Source organism: Clytia hemisphaerica, unplaced genomic scaffold, assembly GCF_902728285.1.
Source record: "Clytia hemisphaerica strain Z4C2 unplaced genomic scaffold, Clytia hemisphaerica genome assembly, whole genome shotgun sequence".
NCBI classification, from domain to species: domain Eukaryota; kingdom Metazoa; phylum Cnidaria; class Hydrozoa; order Leptothecata; family Clytiidae; genus Clytia; species Clytia hemisphaerica.
In genome coordinates, this window is record NW_027103595.1 from 378,767 (window position 1) to 398,692 (window position 19,926).

At 35.0% G+C, this 19,926-nt stretch overlaps 2 protein-coding genes across 3 annotated transcripts in view; one reads left to right on the top strand and one right to left on the bottom strand.

Annotated features, from left to right (window-relative positions):
- Positions 1-282: 282 nt before the first annotated feature.
- Positions 283-19,926, bottom strand: part of LOC136801601 (doublesex- and mab-3-related transcription factor dmd-4-like) — a 39,219-nt gene continuing 19,575 nt past the window's right edge. Inside the window, exons 3-4 of the mRNA XM_067058241.1 lie at positions 1,453-2,364; positions 283-868 (exon numbers count right to left, since the gene is read on the bottom strand). Of these exons, the coding sequence (XP_066914342.1) occupies positions 504-868; positions 1,453-1,774 (687 nt within the window). The 5' untranslated portion in view covers positions 1,775-2,364 and the 3' untranslated portion in view covers positions 283-503. The remainder of the gene's footprint in view (positions 869-1,452; positions 2,365-19,926) is intronic.
- On the top strand, positions 8,555-17,244 carry LOC136801598 (uncharacterized). Of its 2 annotated transcripts, XM_067058237.1 has the most exons (6): positions 8,555-8,651; positions 13,420-13,518; positions 15,578-15,608; positions 15,842-15,985; positions 16,342-16,584; positions 16,775-17,244. In XM_067058237.1, exons 1-6 carry the CDS (start codon positions 8,649-8,651, stop codon positions 16,813-16,815), a joined length of 561 nt encoding a protein of 186 aa, XP_066914338.1. In that variant the 5' UTR covers positions 8,555-8,648; the 3' UTR covers positions 16,816-17,244. The 2 variants fall into 2 exon arrangements, with proteins under 2 accessions (XP_066914338.1, XP_066914339.1); XM_067058238.1 differs by lacking the exons at positions 8,555-8,651; positions 13,420-13,518 and adding an exon at positions 14,843-15,290.

Consider the following 19,926-nt stretch of genomic DNA (forward strand, 5'->3'; position numbering starts at 1 on the left):
CCAAGAAGTCGCTGGATACAATCCGTCGTCATGATTGTTACGCGTTCTAGGCGCGTTCTGGAGGGGAAATAAGTGGCTTAACTTTTTCTTGCTTGGGAAAGGTTAGAGATTCTACTCCAGTCCTTCGGGCTTTAAACTCAATGGTACCTCCTAGCGAAAGATTGAAAATCACATCCCTAAAAGGGACCATTATTCTTGACATTGTCAACAAAATTAGCATAACTTTAACTGAAATTATGGGAAATATGTCACACGGTGGACAATGAAGCAATTTTTGTCAAATCTTGGATCAAAATTAAGACCAATTTTCTAACAGGCACTTGGATGAAATATCATATTTTATTATGAAAAGGCATAATTACATCAAGGAATTAAGAATTTCGTTTCCAACATTGGAATCGTAAAGAATGAAAAATCCTATAGAAATTTCTCTAATCCAATAACCAATCGAACAGGTTGTATTATTGTGGGTCTTGTCAAGCATGAAAAACTCAAGAAAGTCATCAATGAGGCGGTTTGTACGCTCTACATTGGGACTCAACACAATTCCTCTCATAGTAAACTTCTCTTGAAGGCGTTGTTGCCAATGGTAACATATAAGGAGAGGGCGGAAGTGGGCGACAATTTTTCAAAAGTTCAATAGCGCCCCTGACGTCATAATCACACCCTTTGAGAATGAGAAGGAGGATATCTCGTTTCATTTCGGGGAACATTTGGATAAGCGTTTCACTGTTCATGGCATCTTGTTGTTTCTGTTTGGAAGAGGTCTTGTGATTGGTTGAGGATGAAGAAGATCTCTGGTAATCCTTCGAATATTTTGTGGAACGTTCTTGGCACGTCTCTTTGTCCTCTTCGTGTGTACGTTTCCCTGTAGAATAAAAAGCCATAGATTTCACCATTTGAATCAACTTTCCGATAAACGTTAACCGATTCAATTTTTAACCCACTGGATAAGAATCACCTACTGGAATATTTAAAAATGGTCTGATTGAAAAAAAACAAGAAGAATCCACACATACCCCACCTAAAATGTTCTGGTTTGAATTCTATCATTAAAAGTCAACCAAATAAATAAATTAATATGTGTCTGTCAAAAAATAATGCTGTTGAGACTATTTCGTCCTGAAATATCGACTGATTATTTAAAATCGGAGGCTGATTAGGATATTCTAGAGTGGTCAAATTCAAAAAAAGATAAAACCATGGTATCTAAATACTCTAAATAGCAACATCTCTTTTTCTTTGTACCTAAACAATCCACCCAATCCTTCACCCTGAGTGACCCAAGGCAAAAAGTTGTCCTTTATAACTTGGAGTTTTAAATAACTTTAGAGGTATCACTTCAAATTTGGGAATTTTCTTCTTCATGGGGACTGGCAGAAGTTTTTCGTCATTATATAAAGAAGAAGGTGAAATAATTTCAGTAAATGAAAATGAGAACCATCAACTCACTTTCTTTATTTTTGTTCGATTGTAATTTCATTGAATCGTGAGAAGGCATGTCACTAGACTGTGGTGATTGTATGTGAAATTTTAGCCTGGTGTCCGATTCCTCATCTTCTCTCCGAATGGCGATTTGCGCGGCCATCAAACGCTGTCGTTCGTAAATCAAAATACATTTGGAACAAGAACATTCGCGCCAGGGGCAAACTCTTTTGTGACCTTTTAGTTGTGAGATGACACCATGATTTCGACATCTTGCACATCGTGGTGCTTTCGTTTCGGAATCGTCGGCTAATTGAGCTGTATTGTCCACCATCTCAACCATTTCCATGCAAAATAGTTTGTGTTCATACAAACACTCTCTCCTTGATCAGTCTTTGTTTGTTATTGAGAATATCGCTTTTTTTCCTTCTCCGTCCACAAGGCGAGCGAAAGAACGACCAAACGACATTTATTATTAAAAAGATAGGGGGCTTAATCAGTTCTGTGATATTAATCATGTCACACAATCTACTTTGCTTTCCTTTCAAACAAAAGACAAAACAAAGAGCCTTACGGAACGAAAATGAAAAGATAAAGCCGGGCTTCATGTTACAAGGAGAAATTTGAGCTTTATACTAAGTAACTTTTCCTTTCATATATTCAACTACTTTTTTTATAAATAGAAAATCTACGATAAGGATCTGTGGCGAGAAATTAATTAAATGTCGAACCCAAACCCCTAGAGAGGAATGACGTGTATAAATCTTAACATGACAAGGAAAGAGTCATCAAAGTCAAACAAAAGAAAGATGTCTTACTAGTTCGTTCGTTTTTGTGTTGAATGTCCAACCGATTATTGGGACATCGTATTCTTCAACTTCATGTAACATGACACGAAAATGTGTTATTTACTCACGAATATTGGTTACCATGACTTCCCTGAAACAATTGAAAAAAGCTGGTTATAGAATGTGTTGTTTGCCATTTTTTGTGGCAAAGTGATACCTAGGTAAAACAATGACCTTGCAATACGGAGGACGTGTCACTGAGTATTTCAAAAGCCGCCTTGTGGCAACTTTTTCTGGGTGAATTAACCTCCAGTCACCTAGAACAATGGTACACTTATTAGGTATTTATTTAAGCAGGTAACCTGCCAATGAGAACCTTGGCTCTGGCATCAAATAGACCTGCACGCTCGTTTCCATAAGAATGCTTTTCCTTTTCATCATGGATATTCTCAATGAAATCATCAGAAAATATTCTTAAGGTGTTCTTAAGCTAGGATCCAAGTTCTACCTTATTCTACCTTCTGAATAACCAATGAAGGTCGTAATATTTGAGAAAAAAGGGAAATTCCCACAGAAGGGTAGTCTAAACATTAGATTTAAGACTTACGACCTTAGGCTTAGCATCCAAAGTTTCAAAAATTCAAGAATGGTTCAATAGGGCCTGGAAGTCTATAAACCCCTCCCGGATTGAAATATTAAATTTAACAAATGGCGACTTTCTCGCCCGAATATTAATTTGATAAAAATAAGCAATTAGAAATTCTAAGTAAATTCTTAATTTTCTGGCCAATTTTATCATGAATATTCTTATAAAGTACATTCTAATATAAAAAACGCGAGGCGAGTATCTCGACCATCGACCAAACTTTTGGTTTGCTCCTTTTACTAACGTATAAAATATCCAATGGCACATTAAACACTGCTATTGAAACTCTAGAAGGAACAGGTCATCTCCGGCCAGATCCCGATATCTCCTTGTTCGACATGATACGGTATTAAGTTTATAGGCTGTGGACTCCAGAAGAGGATCTGTACCAATAACTTTTATATTTCCCTAGACAAAGCTATATCCGTCATCTTTGATCGAAGTTGAATTGGTACCCGTAAAGAAGATATCACAGTGTTAAAAATTAACATCCAACGGCGCTACATCATCAAAAGTTTTCGAGGGAGAGTAGATCTAGTGCTCTCGACGCATTTACACTGCTATTGAGTAGTGCCGTCATTAGGGTACCACTTAGAGCGAGCGAGGTAAAACAATTGCACCAAAATCAAAAGGAAGAGCCCATCCGCTTTCGATTACAGTGCTTAAAGTCGTGCGTTTTGGCTAAAAAAGTATACTAGATCATCACATGCTCATTATGAGGTATGTCCAGACTGATGCTTTCAAAAAGTATAAACTAAGCCCCCCCCCCGTTAATAAAATATCGTGAAAAATTTATAGGGGGTCCATGAAATTTTTGTACAGATCCAAAGGGGTCTTTAAACTTCCGAAGATGACTTCCTGAACTTAGGGAGATGTGTTTCATTTGTTTTCATTTTATTTTTATTTTTGTATTTAAAACCCTCCGGCTTTAAAAAGATGAGACAGGGGTGAGCTTAATCTTCAAAATGATAAAAAAACTCGCCGGTCGTGGTCGTTATTTCTGGTCGACGTTTCTGGTCGACGTTTAGAAACTCCCTTCTTACATAGCTCTAATATTTTTTAATAGTTTTGTTTTTTCTCCTTTTAGTGATAGTTTTACCTTTAAGTTTTTCTTTTATTTCATAGCTTAGTACCCCTGGCGATATCACTTAGTGCCTTGCGGGGGGAGGAGCTATTTCTTTTTTGTGATCGTTTTATAAGTAGCATCATGTTCGTAAGTGTAATGTAGTTTCTCAAATTATAGAAAAAACACTAAAATTTTTTTACCGGTGTTATTCTGTCCGGGGAGGGGGGGGGTACTTAAGCAAGTGAAAGTTACGGGTATGTGCCGCCCTTAAGGGTGCCTGTTCAAAATAATACAATTTCAACTTTTTGACCCCAGAAAGATCGAAATTTGGTCAAATTAATCCCAATGACGGTAGTAAAATTCACAAACTTTTCCCTTTTTTTTCCACCTTTTTAGTCCCGCTAAGGGTTCGAGGGTGGGGCGACACACCCCCGTCAGCTCGCAACACTAATACCCCCGGGTTATTCTACTACCATATCAGCGTTTATTACAAAATAGTATCTTTGAAATTGATCTGAAATTCTATGTCATTTTGTTACAATTTATTGTCATTCGAAAAATAAAGATGACAAGAATAAAAGTCAATGACATTCCACAGGATGGGACAAATTTTTCGATTTTTGAAAATAGGAGGGCAGGAACAGACAGAAAGTTTTGTAAATGAGACTACTTCTTGTTTTACTTGGTTAAGTTAAGCTGGATAAGGATCAGTGGAATGTATCAGTCCAATTGTATTCATTTCGTTGAAAATATGAGCTGATTAAGAATATATACTGTTGTTACCACCAGAAAGAGGTAGGAGTTTCTCATTACAAACTAACGAAATGAGTTTTAATTGCATTACAAGTAGACGTTTCCTTCGAAAAAAAAGAAAAAAGATAAGGTCTGAAAGTTGATGCAGGTGACTTTGCCTTGAGTATTGAGCAATAACCTAAGTGTTTTAACTTGAATTTCATGCTATAAGACATTACAGTAGCAGCAGGGGTTCGGAGAAGAAAAAAAAAGAAATTTGAAAAAGTTTGATACAAACACAGAGCGCTAATTCTTTCTCATCATCTCAAAAACCTGCGGTTTGATCATCGTAATTATTTTCTTTTTACAGCCCCACTGGGAGCGCTTCCCACTGGAAAAATTGGCCCATTTCGCCCCGGTGGAAAATTATCTCCAATTTTTGTCTGAAAATAATCAAATAAACCAATCTTCGCTGCAAAATATTATATTATTTCCCCATCCCCACTGAATTTCCTTGAACACAAAAAAATTGAAATCCCCAGTCATAAAAATATGAAAAAAATCAATCCCCATCGAGTTTCAGTCCGTTATTTTTATCCACACTGGCTGAAAAAATGCTACCGGGTCTGTGAGAAGGGGGTGTAATTATTGTTGCAAAACCTTCGTCCCATTGACTCTATACGCAAAAGAAAAACGAAAGGCACCCTAGGGTTAGGAATGATAGAGTTTCAAGTAATAGTACTACAAAAAGAAGATCTTTATCTCCCGTAAACGCAATTTCCGAAAGTTAATGCAAAATACGTCAGTAGCTACTTCAATAATTTAAAAGTTTTAGTAAAATGATTTAATATTTTGGAAGTTTAAAATTAAAAGTAAACTATTTTCGGTTTGATGGATGCGAAATTGACAATAAGTTTGATTTTGACTTGATAAGTGGATAAGACTCCCATAAGACTAGGAAAACCTGGAAAATCGTTTTACAGGTTTTCTTCTTCTTCTCTTTTAAGGCGAGGAAGGGATTGAAGGAAGGAGAGAGAAACGTGGTGATCATCTTCTCACTTTCTCCTGAAAAATCATGAAGCAGATGTTTTGCTTTGTATTCTTTCCTTTCCTCTGCTTGTTTTCTTCAAAAAAATTCCTCATCTGAGATATGAAGGTGAAACACAAAATTCTTTTTGAAATTTTAGCATTCAATTTACTTTCCTGTGTAAGAATTTCTTCAAATTACAATGAGGGAATAAATTTCCCTTTCGACACCATTAGTGTTTCATTCTGATAAACACACCCACATGCTCTCACTTTGTGGAACAAAAATCATCCGATGGAAATCAGCTTCAAAAATATTGAAAGGGGAAGAACAGACCATTAATTTTGAAGTGAGGCTGAATCTCCTCGATTCGCCAGCTATGTAAATCTCTGTTAGAATCTCGCTTGATATTAGTTGATTGATGTGATAATCAAACGCCGAAAGTTTGTTGTTAAAATGTCTTTTTACAGTTGATTTCGTTCAAAAATTTTATAAAAATGGTCTTTACAATGGACATCTTTTTAATCTAAGATGGAAATCAAAAAGGAGTTTATCATGACCTCGACACTAATGAATTCTAATAGAAAAACATAAGCTGTTAGATCTCCCTTTTCCATTTTCATTTCAAAAAATATTTGTTGATGATGATGAAGAGGGACTTTGACATTTGAGAGAGACTTTTAAAGATTAGGAAATAAAATTGGTTTTTGATTGGAAGTGAAATCATAATGGAAAAGTTTATTAGAGTTCTTATTGTCAGAAAGGTCAAATATAGAATTTGATCACATGACCATACTGTGACCTGTGAGTGCTGAAAGCGCTCCAAATTGCACACGTCATAATTATTTCAACTAGAAATTTGTACGAGTTCTAATACACCTTTTCGACCGTAGTCGCGCAGTCAGGTGCGTGCCACTTTCCTATCCCCCTAAACTCGACACAATCCTTTTTTTATTGTCAATAGGTGCGAAAAAAAGACTGGGACGGTTTTAGAGTGGTAATACGGACAAAAAAATACCCGCACGGCAATTGGCGGCTACGGTCGAAAGGTGTATCCCACAGTTCATTTCGAAAGAATTGGAAAACCGTGAAAGTTATTACCTTTCTTTTGATATTGTAATTAATTAACGTGCAAGAGCAATTAACGCAAAGGAGGGTGGGATTACAAGTCGTACAAAAGAATAAATTTGTGCAGATTTGTTACTTTTAGATTCGTCACGGTGTGCCATTCTACAGCACTTTCCTTGTGTTGATCGTCAACATACATTGGGGGAAAATTAGTCAGGGAAAAGCGATGAGATTTTTAGAAAAGTGTCGAAGTCAGGACACACCAAAACTTCCCTAGTCAATTGCAAGGGGCCGTGTCAAAGATTTTCACAAAAGTGACGAAACACCCTCAATAAAAAGTTTGGTCCGATTAACACGCTCACTGCCGAGCTTTTTTCAGAAATGGAAAGTTTGACTTTCAGAGGCTCCTGTGTTGCTTGAAATATAGTACGTAGATTACGTAGATTCAAAAAATGCTATAAAAAAGCAAGCAATAGTTTTTGTATCCAAAGTTAAGGTTTTTTGAAGTACTGCCGGTATTTTTACCCCACTACTACGAGTATACTCGTCATTGGCAGCGAACGTGTTAAGTTCTCCCTTTCAAGAATAGCAAAATTGGTGTAAGCATCAAGGGGGGTAGCATAAAGGGGTTGGTAAAGCGGTTTTAACAAAAAAATATGAACAATGGAAACATTGTTCAATGAAATACTCATATTCGGAATAAATAGAGGCGAATTCTCTCAAGAACGCCCCCAACACCCAACGCCCAACGCCCAGACAAGACGGGTGTTTTGATTACTGTGCTTTGTGAGGCAACGTGTAGACAAGAGCAAAATATTCACGAAATTAATTGAAAAAACAGATTGGAATAAGACGGGCTTTAGGTCGTAGAAAATAAGAATAGTTTTTGATTGTTTTTGAATGGTGAAAAGAAGGCTGTGAAGAGAGAATAGAAGATCGCTTCAAAAAATCTGTTTGCAATTTATCAATCGTTTTTTTTTCAGAAATTTGTGAATTGAATACTGATTGATGATTATGAAAGCGAAAATAATCGTTCGTGAAAAGTTGTTTTGTTTTTCTGATGAATGCTCATAGCAAGTTAGAGTAAAGTTTAGTAAAATTTGCGACCAAGGTCGAATACAACCTGAAGTTATTTTTTCATAATTTTTAGTGTTTTTCTTCGAAAATGGTGACCTCGCCGTATGCTTCTAGTCTATTATTAAAGACATCAGAAGTAGTCTTCGGTTTAGTATTAAACCAACATGTTCAAGCAATACTTTTCGCCGAGCTTTTCGCCAATTAGAAAGGGTTTGTTTGTTCCAGATGAGACGAAGACTTAACAGCTGTAAAAGAGGGGTGGAGCTTAGAAATTGATTTTTTGACCAACGATAATTTGACCTGGGATAGATTCTATTTTAGGAATATTCTCAAGGAGCTACACAGTGATTATTTTTAATTTCAGATCAAATCAAAATTTTGAGGTTTCATATAAAAATAAGGGTACTATTTCATAATTCCCAAATTTATTTTATGAAAAATAATTACCCCCTATTGAGAATGGGTTTGATTCGTGGTTAGTAGCCTTTAGCAACTGTTTCTCCATGGTAACAAAAAGGAGAAAGAGAATGACCATTGAATATATCACCAAACAAAAAAATCGAATCAAAACTAGAAAATATGGTGTTTTTTACGCGGACTTGAACGATCATGAGACTGCAAGAGATGAAATTCACAGTCATTTGTCAATGACGTCTTTCGTTTGTTTTTTTGGTTCGTCAATAATTTCTTGTACACTGGAAAACACATTGATTTTTTTTCTATATTTAGCAGTAGACAAAAATTAAAAATTTATTGGATAGAGGAATGTGATTAGAGGTGAAAAACTAAAGATAATTATCATCAACTGGGAGACACAAGATGGTATGTATCTTCGAAAGTAAAACTTTACAGTATTTTGAAAACATTGCTCACTTTTCATTTTTCTATTCTTCGTTTTCCTCTCTGTTTCACCTTATTTATTAACCACGAACAAGTCGTAATAGAGACTTTTTAGAGAGAAGGGAGTGGGCGGAAAAGTTCAATTTCCGAACCGAAATCTTTTTATTGACCCCTTCCTCCTCCTTCTTGTTAGTCAGATACTAGACTATACAACTATGGTAAAGTCGCTATATAAAACATAACTTAAAAGGTTGAGTAAAAGGTTAGTAAAAGGCACAAAGGGAAAAGTTTTAAAACAAGTCATAGGCGTGGCACTAGATAAGCGGCAATTCATACTTTATCCGCTTTTTTACACCGGCCTTCACTTAGCGCCGACCTTGTTACGCCAATTTCTTTTCAATTTTTAGCCCGGTCCTAATTCAATTCAGATCCCTTACGCCATCCCGATAAGGTAGTATAATGCACGCACTACAGCGGCAAAAATTCAGGCATGCTCTCGCCCAATCATACGCAGAAAATTTAAAAACGGAGATTCAAGTAAAAGAAAATTGACAAGAACTAACTTCAGTGATGATTGGTCTTTAAAACTTTAAATTTTTCGAGAAGAATCTTTCTCCCTTAGTTAATTGAATTATAGTAAACCCTCTCTAATTCGCACCTTCATTGATTCGAAGCTTTCTTCCGATATATTTAATACATTTAATATCTTCGGTCCTTATTTCACACGCTCTTTAGATTTGTATAGTTAGGCCGTGTTTATATGTAGAAAATTTTAGTTTACATTCTATATCCCACGTGTCCGCTTATACTGCTTTTACATTTCTTATTTCGATTTAAAACATTGATTTTTAAGAATTTCATTTAATATACTCTCCGTAAACCGAATCCCTCTATAATTCGAAGCAAATCCTTAGTTCATTAAAGATCGAATTAGAGGGAGTCAGCTGTATTTTCATTTTTCTGAGGCAAGTGACATAACACACCCTTGGGAACGTGTTCATGTATTATATGAGCGACCCCTACCTCATCAAAAGAATGTTCTTAGTTTAGTCAGTGACTACAAAGTGGAAGCTCAGAATTGCTCTGTTTTCGTAACAAAGTTCATATATCAATGGATACCATTTCGGATACAAAACATAGGAAAACAGACTTAAATTCCAAAAAAAAGAATTCATTTCGCAAACGGTAAGCTTTGTGGCTTAGATAATCAGGCATTGACGTCAGAAAAATTAATTAAGAAAATTGTTCTAATCCGCTATGGTGTATACAGCATAATTGTGAACATGCTTGTCACATGGTTTACTACTGATAATATGATAGCATGTAGGGTTCTGAACGCAAAATTGTTAAGCTTTACTTCAGCATTTACTTAGGCTTCTGCTCATCCTCTAGCGAAAAAGTTTCTTATAGAAAGTACATATAGGAAGTATAGGTCTACGAATCAGACTAGCATTTACTGAGAGTATTTCTAAAGGATTTCGGTGAAATTACTTGCTTAGGAACAAAAAGAGCCTAAAAAGAAATGAAGATTCGTAAAGAAACAAACATTGGGCATAAAGCCTAAATTACCTTGGCTCTGAAAATTAGAGTAAGAAGTATCGAAACAGAACATGTAGAACTGTAATTCGTACTGTAAATTCAGGAGATACCGTCTTTTCAGCTAAGGTTCGGCTTTCCGGGATGTTTCCACTATTTTTTTTTTTCGAAAAAGCCGGCCGAATATTCAAAAGGTTTTTTCTAGGGGTATGAATAAAAGGGGGCGGGGCGTCAATTCTCTTTTTTATTTGCGCTAGACCTGGGAGATCAAATGCTGAGTTGGAGCGCCACACCTACTCTCAGCTCCCAGTAACTTACCTACCCAATTCAATATTTGTTGGAGACCGGGGGTCGAACATAGATTTATAAAGCCCGAAGGGCTGGATGGCGTGCTTTTGCTGAAAAGTGTGCCGTGGTTAGGTAGGAAATCCTACCTAAATCACGTGAATTACATTAGAATTTCAGCACTTGACCAATCAGAAGCTTCGCGAGTTTTCGAAAACAATAGCAGCAATAATTTTTCCGATATTCACTTTTTTTTGCATGCGATGGCTTAAAGCACGACATATCGATTATATCCATGGGTCGAACCCACAACCCTTAGATTGTAAGGCGAATGCTCTACCGATTAAGCTACCCGGCTACAAAAAACCTAACAGTCTAATGATTGATTTGAATGCTATATTTGAAAGTTTATTTATGGAACAAAAAACAATTTTAAAATAACTTTCTTGAAATGATTTCAAACTGCATGCGCAAAAAAGAGAGAATGTTTTCTACCACACCATATGCTTCAAAAGTTTGAAGGGAAGCAATAATGCTTTATCGTTGAAAGGAGCCTTCCGTTTCTATCTCCTGAGAAAGTGTAAAATAATGTGTGACAGAACTTGTAGATGGAGAGAGGGTTTCTCACTTTTTGATGATGTGTCCAGCAAAATGTTTTTTTGTTCCATATTTCCTTATTTGTACAAAATGAGAAGTAAATAGTGGGAGCCATATCTTGTCTGGTAAAAATAGATCAGGTAAAAGATATTTAGAAAAAATATCATCGTTTCATCTAATATTTTGTCATAGTTCGACTGTTGCAAAGGATCCTAAGATTTTCAAAGATCTTTCTCAGAAAGCCTGTCATTAAAAGTTTATGTTATTGGATAATTATTAATTCCCCAGTATTCGCGAAAGTTTGATATCGTTTCTTCGAGCTAGCGAATTCTAGTTGTGCGAAGTTCTACAACCCGAAAATAATTTGGTTGGGTAAGTCTTTCAACATATTATGAAGAAATCGGAAACAGACAATTTGAAGTGTCATTTCTGTTTCAAGTGGGTCTGTCAACTGTGTGTCTTATTTTGAAAAATAAAAACTCGTTTGCGAAACTTTTGCACAGCTTGTCAATATATCAGTAACACATGAAGACCACTCATATTGTAAGTGGCTTTTTTATAAGCAAATCTAGAACAGGAAAGGATGCACAGTAATACATTGCCAACTAAACGTTAGTAACAAACGTGTATAGTCCAACTATTAACGCATTTGGCAGCCATTTTAGGCCAGTTATGACGTAATATTATGTATGACTACAAACACATAGAACACTTGAATTTTCTCATCTTCCCGACACGACATGATCCCTAAAAGTTGGATTGTAAGCAAGTTTGAAGTCATGAACAGTAAGAACATTTCGAGAAGTTTCACAAGTTTAATAATAAATACCGATCTTTAAAAAGTACTAATTAATGATTCAGTCCTAAAATTACTTTAAAAATCATCATGGTAATGATCTACACGTTTTTTTTTATAAGAACGTCAAAAATTTTTGAAGCCTTCGGATGTTCTTAGTTTTTTGGATTTGAAGCCTAAAAGTGTTCTTAAAATGTTCTTATTTTCAGCATTTTTTGAGCATTTTGATGTAATTTCTTAAGAAAATGCATGTTTTTAAGTCTCCAAAGCCTAAGAATGTTCTTAGAATGTTCTTAAATTTTTGGGCCTCGAAGCCTTATGTTCTTATATAGTTTGTTCTTATAAAAAAAACGTGTATAATTACGTTTTATCAATCATCTTTTAGAAATATGCTGATTTCAGCATTTCTTCACGAATATTATCTAACACACTCGCATGACATATAGGATGAACCAGGATTTTGAAGGCTTAAGTTACACAACTGAATGCTGAATAAACAAAGCCTGAAATTAGAAATCATCAAAAATTTTCCGTAACCGCAGAATATCAAAATAATAATAGATGCAAATGCTTCTTTACAAGCGAAAACTTATCAGGAAATTGGAAATTGTTGTGGGGCTGACAAAAAAATTCCCTATCGAAAATCCTACCCAATTAGTAATGTGTCCAAAAATATGAATTTTTTGAAAGGTGACAAAAATCCCCCAACTTATTAAACACCAAGTTTATCCCTAGGCTGGACAAAACTAGTATATAGAATTCGTTTAAATTGCTTCATGTATGATATTGATGTGCTTATAAAAGATGTTCTTACATACGATGGCCGAAATAATGTGTAAGGATTGCACAACCAACGGATAGTGACATGAATACGCACGCTGAGAGAAACATAAAGATTTGTTCATCATGAATTAAAAAGACCGTTTTTTTTCTATGTCCAATTTCTGAAAAAGGTTTATCATTTATTTAGTGTATGGGAATAGAAAAAGGTGATAAAACAGGTCCCTCACCTTAGTGCGTATAGCGAGTTGATGATAAAAATAAAAACAAATACTCCGAATCTAAAGCGAGACGTGACCCTTCTTAGCCTTTTTAGGAAACAAACATAAATAAAAAATCGCTAGCGAACGAACGAAAAAACGACGTCATAATATATGCGTATTAATTAGCATATAAAGATAAAGAAGTCATGGCAACCCTTTCTAGAAAAACCGGTCTGTACAGAGAAAATGATAGAATATTGGCACCAAATTTTGCTGACATCATCAAATAAGATTGCGGTCGTGATGCATTCCTCTCCCTTTATTTTTCAAAACAAAAATGAGATGGATGATTAAAAAAACCGTAACTCTAATTATAACCCTTACTCATAATTTATGCAAAGAATAAAAGATTACATCATGAATAATTAAGCTTTTATTCTACGTCACCTTTTGTTTAACGTTGAATAAATAAAGAGTGCGGAAAGAGGAGAAAAGGTATAAAACTTTGAGAAAGAGTGCAAGTATTTCAGTTTCAAATTGATTTTCATTCCAGCTAGCGTGCAAGAGATTAAACGACACTACTCACAACACACCGGACAACAAGATGCATATTCTCGGACACTTTGTTGGCAAACAATACAACGCCATTGTGGTAAGAAAAATATTTTCAAGCAAAACATTCCCACTGGTGTAACTCTTAATTCCCATGACAACGCTAGCGTAAAAACAAGATGTTTTGCAAGTGTAATCTTTCCTCTGATGATATTGACTTTAGAATTTTGATACAAAAAAGTTACAAGTTTTAAGATTGTGATCACACACGAGGTGTCAGTAGGGGCATCGAATTAGTGATATACAGTTGTCAAGGGTGATGACAGAAACAAAAGATTTGATGCAAAGAAAGAGAGAGATATATAGGAAAGCGATAATAACAGCTTATTAAATCATCATGTGTCGCTATGCTTACTACATATAATTGCTTTAGTAATAAGGATTATGGAATGCACAAAACAAAGTGATCAATGCCAATCGAATAAAAAAGAGAAATGATTAAATCTATTAATTCTGCACTATTCATCTATGGTACATGCCTCAGGATGAAGGAAAGAAAGCAAGAAAAAATTGTGAACTATAGCACAGTGGTTTAGTTGGTTGATCGAGAGGAAAAATTTTTGCTGTTGGATGCTGAACGAATTTTGTGAGAGTTGATTACAATCATCCAAGAAAGGTTTCTTCGTTTAGAAAGCAGTATTCTCTTTGTGTTTTCCAAACCACTTTTCTAGCGGATAAACTTTATCTTGTAGAATGATCAACAATTTTTTTCATTTTTTTCTTATTTTTATCAGAATTCGTTTTTTCTTCTTTTTCTTCTTGTTATACCTTCATAATTCATGCAGTAATGTTTTGACAACAAAAATTCTTGGATAAGAAAAGTTCTGCTGTTTGTTAGTTACCAACTTGCTCGGTAGAGTGTAGTCTGAGTGACAGTTGTTTCAGGGGACAGCAAGAAAATTGATACAACGTGGCTTCAATATATGACTAAAAGATAGTGGACAGTTTTGAGAGCGTTGCAAATGGAATATGAAGCAGCCCAAGGCCAAATAAGGCCCTAAGGGTCGAAATCTAGCAAACATATTTGCCAATTACTGTACATTCGAAATTCTGAAAAATATCCTTTAATTTTTGATGACGTCATATAGTTACTAGGCAACTAGATTAGCAACCAATTCTCTTGAAGTTAATCTGGGACGGTGTTGATAAGAGTTCAATAAAATTAGATTCAGAATTCATTTTGGGTCAGTGGATTTTATTGAAGAGAATATGTCATCTGATTAAAAGCCATCGAGTTTTGCAAATAAATATGAACTGTTGTGAGAGGGTCATAGCATGGGGAGAGTTTGTGATGTTTATGTTTCAGTCTTGTTATGCTATAAACTATTTTTACTTTTAGCTTGGTTGCTTGTTTCTAACGAGAGTTTAATGAACAAGGTCATAGGTGTTTGTAGAAGAAAATAATATACATCTTTCAACTCATCAAAATTCAAACAAAAAATTGTGTAAAGAATAGTTACCATAGGGAATTTGTACACATTTTTTTTTCATGATATGTTTTCATCTCTTTGACGGATTGATGGCAGATTTTTTTCATTCAAAATCCGCGAGTTTGATTGCAAAGAAAAGATTTTTATGAGAAAATGAAATATATCGATTACTAGCGAGAAAGGACCGGTACATCGCTCTGTGGGACGATATATCTCATTACTTAGACTATAAATTATATTTTTGCTTTTTATTTGAAGTATAAAAAACACAGTTGGAAAATTAATCAGAATTTAAACAGTTGTTTTGCTTTTCTGCTGGTTATTTTTTTGGAGAAAGAAGATGTCGCACGCGCCGTTGTCACAGAAAAAGAGTTACACTACGGTACAGACCCCTTGCTATTCGCCAGACATTACTTTTCACCAGAGGGCCTGTTATTCTTTTCTGGAATAAAAATAACGAAGGGAACGGAAGAAAAACATTGCTATAACTGATACTTTTTTGGTAGAGAAAAGAAAAACACCTTTCGTATATAATGATTTTTTTTTTGTTGAAAAATAACCTGAATCAAAACAAAAATGAGAGAAATCTTCTAATCTCCCTTCGTTCGTCACTTTTTCTTCTTTTCATCGCTTATAATTTTTTCTTCTTCTTCTTCTTCTCAAAAACAGGCTCAACCAATCACACCTCAAGACATGAACGGTAAGCATTGATACAATATTTCACCGGAATTGAAAGCTAATCTAAACCCAAATATTGCAGGAGCAAAACTAAACACCCCTGTTTCGGGAGCTCGTCTAAGTGAAATTGGAGTCAAATCCCACTGGGCACTGAAATGAAATTTCTTGGGCACTGATACAGGGGTTTATCAAAGGTACTGTTTCTGATATACAAAGAACACCTTTGGCAATTATATCTCCCTCATTTTTCAATAGAATTGAAGAGTGCGTTTGCTTCATTCGATAAAAATGACGATGGGTTTATTTCGAAAGAAGAACTTTCTGAAGCCATGGCTTGTTTGGGTCACAAAATCTCCAATGAAGAATTAGATGACATCATTAAAGCTGTTGACATCGATGGTAAGTGTGAACAAACCCTTATGTCAAAAAAGAGCCTTGGATCAAAAACTATGAGCAGATGCCACCATATAAAGCAATAAAGTGCACCATTCTTTTTGTTATGTGATAGGAAATTTCTACCGATGTAATAACTTTGCCAGGAGAAACAGCTATACAATTTCATTAATTTGGCAGCTTATTGAAAAAGTAATGTTTAAGGATTTCCGTCAGGTAATGGTTTGTGTAACCATTTCCTTTGTAAGAAAATCTGAAGGAGAGAGAGGCTTAGTAAAAAATCTATTAATAAACGGAATGGTTCATTAATAGGATGAGATTAAGGAGATAATGAGATCCAACCTTTCGTTAATCTTCTGTAGGTAATGGTTTGGTGGATTTCAAAGAGTTCATTAATCTGATGGATAATAATTGTCTGGTACAAAGTATGGATGAGGAGATGCAACATCTCTTCCAAATGATCGATAAGAACAATGATGGTTACATTACCGAGAAAGAAATCAAAGCCATGTTGAAAGGAATGGGAGAAAAAGTCCGCAAGAAGGACATCAGGAAAATGATCAAAGAAGCTGACCAAAATAAAGATGGAAAGATCAGTTTCAATGGTAAATGCTTTACTCACTTTAGAAATTCCACAAAAATCCCTTGTGTTGTCCTTAATATCAAATTGAAAATAGCAATAATGGGGGGAAAAAAAAACGATTAGTATCGCAATGGTGTATGCAAGAAAGTTTTGGTGTATGTAAAATATCTATTCCATCAATCTAATCAAACAAAACTTTTTATCTTGTTTAGAATTCAAGACTATGGTTCAAAATGGTAACTACCTGATATGAGAAGGGGTGCACGCCAAAACAACAAGCTATGGCGTATCGCGTCCGTGAGATATCACTATATCGTTCGCCTGCCGTGACAAAAAAGATTACATGTAGAACGCGAACCGATTTGACTGGAGGACCACGAAAGTTTGCTGCTGTCAGAATCTATACTCAATGTCAATATTTGTTGAAAATGCAAGATATTCGGGAGAGATATAATGAAATAAAGATGGCAGCTTCTGATAAAAAGACGCATAATTAGAGAGATAAGGAACATTAAAAGGACATGAGTCTCCTCACATGATAGAAATGAATCCACATATAGACATTCAATCAATTCAAATTGTATATAACTTGTAAATATGTTCTTGTATTTAGTAAAACAAATTGTATTGTCTAATTTTGTTGACAAAAAAATCTACACATTGAAGGTAGATTGAGCCTAAAGATTCTTAAATAATTTTTTGGCAGACTGACTTTTGGTCAAAGGTCTTCTTGACCCTTCCTGGCACCTCAATTTCACCAAAATTCTCATGTCCTCAATCCCAATACTTTTATTCAGGAATGCTGACTTTAATCCCAAACGACACTTGTTAAATATACATTTTTATTCCCAAGCACTAGTCTTGGAAGTTCGAACAGAAAAACAATACTTTGATGTCAGAAAAGAACAGTATTTGGTGATTCGCTAAATCTAAGTCAATCAGGGCATGGCAGGCGTACCAAAAATACCTAAATATAGAAGAACACGGCATTAAATTCACTCACAAATTGTCGCAAGATTCCTCATTATAAAATGGAGTGTTAAAAAAATGCTTTCAACTAGTTTAAAGTTCAAGGATTTGGACTTAAATTGGGCTAAAGTGAAAGAGAATAATCTAAGAACACCCCTGTGTCACAGACTCACTGGGATACCCCAGCCCCACTAAAAATTTGGCAGAAATTGAGAAATTGACTTTGATTTGATACCCATTCGAAATTCAATGTTTAAAAATTGCGCTAAAACCATCCCCAATAGATTTTTTAACCTTGGAACAATAAAGGCTCCAATAAAATCAATAAAACAAATAAAATCCCCAATGGAATTTCAATGGCACTTCTCATCCCCTCTGAGGAAAAATGTTCTAACAGGACTGCGAGACAGTGGTGTCTAAAAGTTACCAAGGAAGCTTCAAGTATTCCTAGGGACAAAACAAGAGGACTACTCTCAACGATGTAGGGAAGCATTGAGATTTCCTTCTTGAGTTGAGATTCATTTATTTAGCCCGGTTTTAGAAGGATATATAGATATATTGTTTAACCAATATATCTGGCTGGCTGTTACAGGGATTATAAAAACGAGATAAGCATCAAATGGGTTCGTTCAATATTTCCTTAGTACAATTAAGATGATAATATCAAGAATAAGATAGAGCAGCTACTATTGAGGACATATCTACGGCTTTTAACTCAACGTCAAAACAATCTATGTTATCAAGTTTCAAAAATTCAACTTGTGGGTTACAAATCCAAGAAAGAGAGTGAAAGGCTTTCAATCAAAATGTATCAAAACACTAAAAACATTTGATTCCGGTGGGTTGTAGGCTGACGTCAGTACAAAAGTTACTCCTCAATAGATCAAAAGCAAGGGTGAAAAGTTTTTAAAATTGTTGGTTTTCTTCGCTAAGCCGATTACTTTAAAGGGACATATAGCAGAGGAGAAGCTTATCCTGGCATATTTTTTTAAGAAAACCTTATTCAAGGGAAAACTAATAGCTAGCAAGACCATATTAAGTCATTGATCTCACTTGATCAGATTTCAGAGTCTAATTCCGATTTTGTTATTTGATCGAAAAAACAGATTATTACAAATTTGGATCCTGCAGAGACAAAAAGTAATTGGTACGTGAAGAAAAGATCGATTTAGAAATATACCTCTTTTGAATGACTTAGAATAGTATCTTATTTCAAGTGTCACTTAAGAGCTTTTAGATGTCAGCACAGTTACGCAATATTGTGTCATGCATTACAAATCAAAACCCTTTCAACATGTAAAGTTCTGGAAAATCGGACTCGTATTTTCTACTGTTAATAAGAATTTCTCTTTCATTAAAAATATAGTTACAATAAAATAATATATTTCAAGAATATCTAAAAATTAATTTAATTATAATCTTCTGCAAACAAAACTATTTTCTCATATATTTCCGTAATCGTAAAATTACTTGTTTTTGTCAAAACGTTTTGAAAACGTACAAATATTTTTATTTGTCAAACACAAAGGTTTTGGAAAAATAAAACGAAATTATAAACAAGTCACTGCAAAAGACTTTCTTCTTAGCTAGCAATTCACTGCAAATGACTTAGCTAACGCTCAATGCCAATTATGATTAATCAGACCAAAAAATAATCAAAAATATGAAAAATCTATGAATATTGTTCACTCTTCGAACGAGTGAAAGTCGAGCAGTCGGGCGGCTGGCGTGCAGAGGTACGGGCGGCGTGCATTGTAGGAGATCTCGTGGATTCCGAAGGGCGTTTGAACCTCTATGACGTCCATAAAACAACAGCAATTCGATGACGCATTTCGCGGCCAAATGATAAAAGTTTGTATCCAAGCTCTAAAAAAATAAAAAATAAATATTTTAAACTAAAAATACGATTTACATCAAAGTTTGGATTATGAAAATAAATGAAAGAAACACAGATTAACAGTCTGTGTTAAGAAATCTGTGAACGACGTACCAAGAGGAGAAATGTCCCAATTTTTACACACTAGACCTACAATTGTTGCCAATATACTATGGAACCTTTCCGGTGGTCAAATTTAGATACATTTCCGGTGGTCAAATTTGGATACATTTCCGGTGGTCAAATTTAGGTACATTGCCATAAGAGGGGGTTGAACAATGTTGGTGGGAAAGAAATATTGCTTAAACTGTGAGAGGGGGAGAGGGGGGAATGCTCATTTTTGCGCTTTGTGCCATAGGTTTTGTCAATGATGGAAGGGATTTGTGTCATTAAATCATTAAAAAATAGATAACTGAAAAAAATGCTAACCTAATCTTAACTTCAGCTCTTCTTGGACTTCGTGTTAGTTTTTTTCGAATTCGTCGACTCTTCGTTAGGTTTTGAAATGTGTGATTTTTC

Coding starts and splice junctions, on each gene's coding strand:
- LOC136801598 (XM_067058237.1), top strand. Junction 15,609..15,841: donor CACACCTCAAGACATGAACG/GTAAGCATTGAT, acceptor ATTTTTCAATAG/AATTGAAGAGTGCGTTTGCT. Junction 16,585..16,774: donor TGGAAAGATCAGTTTCAATG/GTAAATGCTTTA, acceptor TATCTTGTTTAG/AATTCAAGACTATGGTTCAA.